At 49.4% G+C, this 7,500-nt stretch overlaps 1 protein-coding gene across 1 annotated transcript in view; it reads left to right on the top strand.

Moving 5' to 3' along the window:
• Positions 1 to 6,527, top strand: part of LOC308175518 (transcription factor SOX-6-like) — a gene marked incomplete at both ends in the record, with an annotated part of 18,456 nt that extends 11,929 nt beyond the window's left edge. The window contains one exon of the mRNA XM_080551174.1: positions 6,422 to 6,527. Within this exon, the coding sequence (XP_080407300.1) occupies positions 6,422 to 6,527 (106 nt within the window). The remainder of the gene's footprint in view (positions 1 to 6,421) is intronic.
• Between the last annotated feature and the right edge of the window lie 973 nt (positions 6,528 to 7,500).

Genomic DNA, 7,500 nt, shown 5'->3' with positions numbered 1-7,500 from the left:
TTACAAGCGCATAGATGGCGAGGCATAAAACGCACCATTTACAAATGAAAAGTTGAGAGGTCAGATTTTTGTTGGGCTTGGCTTGTTACAGAAGTAAAGGGGCGTGCGTACATCTCCCGGGCCAGTAAATAACAGCATTAAAAACAAACAACAACAAAAAAAATGGCTTGGCTCCATGCCCAGATTAGGGTTAGCCTAGCCCAACGCTCATACATAGCTAGCTGGAGAGAGGAACTCCTTAATTGATCTAAGATGCTGCAACCGCCCTTCTCTCTCTTTTCTTAACCAATGAGGTGATGCCCTGTCTGGCCGTGCCAATGGGAGCGCACCGTGCCAGGTGACGCTTCGGCCTATGGGGGGGGTGGGGTACAGTGGATCCTCTCCGGCCCAGTCCTGTATGGCTGCTGCTTGCACTAGCCTGAATGAAGAGAGAGGGCGGGGGAGAGGGGGGGCGGGTGGGGGGGGTCTCCTCATGAAAAGAGAGCGAGAGAAAACCGCATGAAAGGAACTCTCGGCTTACCACACGACTGGATGTGCTTAAGACTTAAATGGTTCAAAACTAGCAACTACTGGCGAACTGCGACATTATAAATAACATCGCAATTGGTTACGAGGGGGAATCAAAAGCAGATGAGAGGCACGATGGTCTGGATGATGCTGGATGATGTTGGATGATGCTGGATGATGTTGGATGTAACACCAGGGGCCTCGGTCGAAGGAACCGTACGCCCTTTGTCTGGATCAGCCCTCTGGCTGGAGCTAGCGAAGGGGTTTTAGGTGAAGGGCCCTTAAAGCCTCCACTCAGGAGAGTCCAGATGTGATCCGTGTGATGATTGACAGCGGGATGAGGAGGACACACAAAGCCTTCTATTGTGGCCCCAGCTAGCCTGTTAGCTAGCAGCTCCACCTGGCCCCCCGTACACCAGGTGGGTTAGCCGTAGCAAGTGCTAGCAAGCTTTTAGACACAGGGAGAATAGGAGTTATTCAGCGGGATATTACGTGGCCTTTTGTCACTTGTGTTCCTTTTTTTCCGTCGAGGTATTAGTCCTGCACACCTGGTCGATAGAGAGAAGTAGATGGCTAGAAAACTCCCAAGGTTTTAGCACCTGTCTGCCTCGACGGTTATTAATAATAACAATAATAATATCTTATTTGTATATAGCGCCTTTCTTTCACAAACCCAAGGACGCTTGACGGAATTCACAGACAGGAAGTCAGACAGACACAACAGATTGGTTGGTTTTAACATGGTACTGAAGCGACACTCTCTCTCTAGCGGAGGAACAGTGGATGGAGTTTTTTGTAAAAGAAAAAAGACAAAGACATCTCACATAAAAGCCACAGACAATGTCTGACACCACTCTGGGAACAGTGGAACAATCCTTATTGTCGTAGTTGTATGGAACAGGCTGAACACTCCAAGGCCATATGGCCTAGACTAGGGCTATTTATATATTATATGTATATTTGATATTTATAAAGGAGAGAGGAAGGAGTATCGAGAATGGCAGTGTTCCGTAAATATAGGGTAGACAGAGTAGACAATGCACTGGGCCGCCTCTGTCTCTGTTTCTGTTTCTGTCTCTGTCTCTCTCTGTCTCTCTCTGTCTCTGTCTCTCTCTCTGTCTCTCTTTCTCTCTCTCTCTCTGCCTCTGTCTCTGTCTCTGCCCCTGTCTCTGTCTCTGCATCTGCCTCTCTCCCTCTCTCTCTCTGCCTCTCCCTCTCCCTCTCTCTCTCTCTGTCTCTCTCTCTCTCTCTCTCTCTCTCTCTCTCTCTCTCTCTCTCTCTCTCTCTCTCCGTCTCTCTCTCTCTGCCTCTGGCATGGCCGTGCCCAAGAAATACGCCCTTGCGGGCAGAGCAGCGGGCCTCCGGCACATGTTCTGTGGCCAGGCAGATTAAAGCCCTCTTCACAGTGCTGACACGGGGCCTACTCGGGTTTCCAAAGCGCTGCTCCACGCTAAAACGTTCCACCGTTCCTCCTGCCATCCCTTTAGTTCTCCATGGCACACAGCTTCGCCTGTGCGGCCGGCCGGGCCGGGCCCCCATGTGCTATCGAACAAAATGTGTTTGTAACCAAGTTTTTTTGGGTGGGAGACAAAAAGAGCGAGGCGCATGCAGGGCGGATGAGATTATTGTGGGTGGCTTTCTTTCTTTTTCTTTTTTTTTCCGCTGGAAGCTTCTTGGAGCGCGCGGCTATAATTTTAGATGTGGGGAGGCGGGCTGCATGCTGAACTCATTTGAGGGAAGGGCCGCTCGCTAGCGCCAGAGGTCGTGGTCAGGATGGGAGGGGAAGGGATGTACCATTACATCTTTTGTGTTCTCTCTCTCTCTCTATCGCTCTTTCTTTCTCTCTCTCTCTCTCTCTCTCTCTCTCTCTCTGTTTCGTTCTTTCTTTCTCTCTCTTTCTTTCTTTCTCTCTCTTTCTTTCTTTCTCTCTCTCTCTCTTTCTTTCTCTCTCTCTCTCTCTGTCTGTCTGTTTCATTTTCTTTGTCTCTCTCTTTCTCTCTTTCTCTCTCTCTCTCTCTCTGTCTGTCTGTTTCATTTTCTTTGTCTCTCTCTTTCTCTCCCTTTTTCATCTTTATGTCTCTCTCAAGCATTTATTCTCTCGAGTTCTTTCTCTCTTCACTCCTTGCTATTTCTCTCTGTTTCTCTCTCTTTCTCTCTCTCTCATCCTCTTTGTGTCTCTCCCCTCTTTCCCTCCCTCCCTTTTCCGGTTTTGCCTTCTTCTTCTTTTTTCTGTCCATTTGCGGAGGGGAAGTGCTGTACTGTACATTATAAATATGCTTTATAGCGGCCTGGTAGCAGGCGGCTCCTGGTGATGGTGAGCGTCCCTCCCTCCCTAGCTGGACAGGACGGCCATCGTCCCGGGATACAGCATGTCCTTTACTACTCTTCTGTGGCAGAGTGATCAGTAAAAATTTAATGACACCATAAAATAATAAAAATGCCATTAATTTATCACAGCACTTGATGCACGGGCAGTAAAGTAACATTAGTTCACTGAATATTTTCAACCGCCTTTAAACAAAAAAAGGGCTGATGTTGTGCATATAATTTATCTCCATAATTTTTTACTGTAATTCTAATGCCCGGGCATAAATTATCAAGGTTATAACCAATAAGTATATAAAACATAGTATATAAAATTTAATGGAAATTCATTGTACCATATTGCACAGATTTAGCCTAATGTTCATTAGCATTACTAACATGGGGAAACTCACATTTGAACTACGCTTTCGACTAGCTAAAACACTACACACGAAAAACCCGTAGCTATAACTCATATTAATCTACCGTCCTTAATCTGTTATAGGTAAATACATCAATGCTTTTACCATGTATCATCAGCCTCCGCAGATCATGTTTAACGACTCTAAAGCTAGCGAACACGCAACACGCACCACGCCATGTAATAAGATCTTAATTCAATAACAAGACTTGGTTCAACAATGGTCCCAGTCGACTAGCGCTCTGATGCTAATCCCGGGGCCTTAGCGTGGAGAGAGAGAGAGAGAGAGAGAGAGGGAGAGGAGAAGAGAAGAGAAGAGAAGAGAGGAGTTAAGTTTTTAGCGCTGAGCTGGTTATTAATGAAAGTCATTGATGGATGGCTCGTGTTCTCCGTCCCCTCAGCCCAACATGATGCTTAATGATCATGAGTTTATAAAAGGCCTTGATTGATCAGGACGGGCCAGTAGAGCACAGGGGAGGGAAGAGCTGGCTAATTTATTATACAGTCCCCCCCCTCCCTCCTCCTCACCCCCCCTCCTCACCCCCCCTCACCCCCCCCTCCTCCCAGAATGCCTCAGAGTCTTCCCGGCGGACTGTCCAAGTAGCATCCTCGGCACCGCCGCCGCCGTCGCCCATCCGGCTAATCGCACATCCGTCAATTTGTCATCGGGCCGCGAGCCTCTTTCATTAAGTGCAATAATGTGGCGAGGTGATGAATACAGCAGTGTGTGTGTGTGTGTGTGTGTGTGTGGGGTGGGGGGGGGGGGGGGTGTGTGTGTGTGTGTGTGGGGGGGGGGGTGCGTGCGTGTGTGTGTGTGTGTGTGTTAGTGAGGGTGTGTGTGTGTGTGTGAGTGTGTGTGTGTGTGTGTTTGTGTGTGAGCGCGCGTGTGTGTGTGCGTGCTTACGTGCGCACGCGTGTGTGTGTGCGTGTGTGCGTGTGTGCGTCCTAGCGAATGTTTCAAGCGTGCGAGTGTGTGTGTGTGTGAGCGTATGCATGCGCATCCGTGCTCGCATTTGTGTGTGTGTGTGTGTGTGTGTGTGTGAGCATGTGCGTGCGTGCGTGTGTGTGTGTGTGTAGCACGCGTCACCTAGAGCGTGGCGCAGGGGTAACGCGCGGCGCTCCATCTTATCTTTACAAAGCGCCCCTGCCCAGCGGGACCGCTGCATATGTCATCATTACAAAACACTTAAGTAAGCCGAGCCCTGCAGACTGGCAGCCTCTAACCACAGGGCCATAAGCAGGTAGTGGTTAATTGTAGATCAGAATCACTCACATGGTCATAAATAATGGTTGCTCCTTCAACCATGATAGCAAAATTGCAGCACTCTCTCTTGTCTTTCACACACACGCACAAACGCACACACACAGAGCAGACACACACTCTCTTTTTGAGGAATAGTTGTTGAAAAAAAGAAATGAAAATGTTGTGAGAGATTCGAGATGGAACATCTCTATTTGTCCTCTTGTCATCCCTCTCTGGCTTGTCTGGCCCAACAAATGGGAATTGAACGAACTGAACATCAGAACTTGAATAAACAGATCTTTTCGCAGTTATTTTGTCCTCAGGTGAAGTTGTAAATCAATAAATGTTACACGTCGTGCAGTCATGTCTTCCAGCTTTTGATCATTCGTCATTCGGGGGTTTTTCTAAATCAAAAACAGACACTATTGAGACAGTAAAAGTACTCTAACCTCCGATGATTCAAGTGTAATCGTATGGCTGTCGCTTCCCTGAAAGACTTGTCCGTGTCCGTGTCCGTGTTCCCAGGTGGGAACAAACGAAAAACAACAAGGAAAACAAACAAAACATTTCGCAGCCCAGAGAACAGTGGGGCTGAAAGATTAATGTGTGTGTTGGTGTCTGTGTCTAGCGTGTGTGGCAGGGGAGCTGTTAGCATTGTGTAGGGAGCGCCCACCTGAGTGTCTGTTCAAACTCCGTGTGATAGGCAGCCTCAAAACAGAACAAGAGGAAGAGGAAGGAGGGGTGGTGGTGGGGTGGGGGGGAGGACAGGGGGGCAGACAGACAGAGACAGTGCACCTTTTGGCAGAGATTGAATGCTCACCCTGGTGGGCGTAAAACAAATGCTCTCCCCCTGAATCGCGAGGCAACACGCCGGCTTTTACTGTCTTCCAGGCGAGTCGAGAGGGAGGGAGGGAGGGGAGGGAGATTATTTGTATCATGCCGAGTCAAAGTGTCCATCTCCTACTTGAGCCTTTAGAGAGGAAGACAGGCCTGTGCTAATGCCCCGGCGCATTCACTCTGGAACTAGGTCATCTGACAATGGAGCCAGCAGCAGTCGGCACTCTAGCCCCTGCATAATACATTAAGTGTAATGTGCTGCAACTATTCAGAAGGGGCCCCCGAAAGCTGTTATTTTATTCTGTAAATGCACACGGACATGACATTTAATATTGTCACAGCCGCGGCTGAATGACAGGGCTCCCATTGTGCGCCGGGGTACAACACGATGCCAAGTTTAATCTGAGCATAAAAGCGACGTGACAAAAAAAAAAAAAAAAAAAAAAAGGGGAAACACGGTTTTGTGTTCTTTAAAGCATGAACCCTGAATAAATGATGGGGCTCGGAGCTCTGGGTGGGTGGTGGGCGCTCTAACAGACTAGGGGGGGACGTACGGAGAAGATTACAGAGGAGGGGGGGGGGGGGGGGAGAAGAAAATCTCAGCGCTCGCTTGGTTCGCAGATCGCTCGGAAAGCGAAAGGCAAAGAGAGAGAGAGAGAGAGAGAGAGAGAGAGAGAGAGAGAGAGAGAGAGAGAGAGAGAGAGAGAGAGAGAGAGAGAGAGAGAGGGTCCACGGTTCCCATTGTGTGTTCAGTATCACAGAGTGTTCCTCAGTAAAAATGCTATTTACGGCACCCCTGGCCCTGACTGTCTCTCCTCTCCTGTCAGTCGTCCTAACATCTGCTGAATAGGGAAGCTAGTAGTGATAAAGGAGAAAGCCGCATCCGCTATGTGTCAAAAGAGAGCAGCTCTGTAACTGTAGAAGCTCTGTTTACCTTTAGAAGTAAAAGTGTGTTTCTGAGGTGTGTCTTCTTATTGGCTACTTACTGCAGGCTGTTGATGATGTTGTTATCTAGATGTGAATGGAGATGTGCTGTACTGTACATGCTGTCGTTTTGTTTTGTTCAGTGTCCTGATTCTCTCTCTCTCTCTCTCTTTCTCTCTCTCTAGGAGCGGGCACACTTCGAGAGCCTCGGGCACCACCTCGGTAAGCTGGGTGAGGAGGGCAAGATTGGCCACCGAGTGATCGACCTGACCAGGCCAGAGGACCTCGACGGTACGTTCCCGTACCGTCAAGGTCTCTCTCTCTCTCTCTCTCTCTCTCTCTCTCTCTCTCTCTCTCTCTCTCTCTCTCTCTCTCTCTCTCTCTCTCTCTCTCTCTCTCTCATGATGACTTCTCTTAATCCTCCTCTCTTATTCTCCCCTCTCTGTATCTCCACATACAGAAACCCCCCATAACGTCGGTGTTATTAGTCGACGCCGTTAGTTAGGGACAGGACTGGGGGGTGAGATCACCTCAGCCTGCCTACAGATTCCAGATTCCTCTCCCAGTGCACGGCGTGTCCCCTTAGCGTAGCAGAGTGGTGCAAGGGCTGGCAGAGGGCAGAGGAGAGGCGGGTTGGGGGAGGGGGTGGGGGTTGGGGTCGGCGGGGATGCTAGCTCTGTTTGAAGGGCCTCCGGCGCTCGCTAGGTTTTTTCACAGGTAGGTGAGCCGAGGACAGGGGTGCCTGAGGACAAAGCTGGCCCTTCTCCAGGGTCGGCCGCGGGGCTTGTTTGAGGTTCCCGGACACGGAGGTGTGAATTCGGGTAGCACCTCGGCGACAGAGCGTCATCTCCCTTTGTGGACCCTGGCGTGTCAACAGCGGCGGAGGAACGTCCCGGCCGCGCCAATGTTTGTCTGCCGTCAATATTTGTGTCAGTTTCCATGGCGCATCGAAGAGCCGGGGTGGCGGTGGTTAGGGGAAAGGAAGGGGGATCAGACGCACCTTGAATAGCTGCAAGATTCTTCAAGATGGAGGGCCGAGATATTTCTCGGGACAATGCAAAGCTCGGCGCTCCGATTTAGACTAAGGGCTGTGAAATTTTTCCCGACGTTTCCCACCGGTTTTCACGGCGGAAAAAAAACACAGAAAAACAAAAACACACATCACAGCGGCGTTTCTTCTTTTTTTTTTCTGAGACGTAATTACAACACGCTAAAGCCTTCTTACAAATTGTACGGTTGTACCTCACACAAACCTGCTTGTTTA

Source organism: Nansenia antarctica (assembly GCF_963989245.1).
Source record: "Nansenia antarctica genome assembly, contig: SCAFFOLD_493, whole genome shotgun sequence".
Lineage (NCBI taxonomy): Eukaryota > Metazoa > Chordata > Actinopteri > Argentiniformes > Microstomatidae > Nansenia > Nansenia antarctica.
Note: the sequence above shows the minus strand (reverse complement) of the source record. Positions and strands in the feature narration are given on the sequence as shown.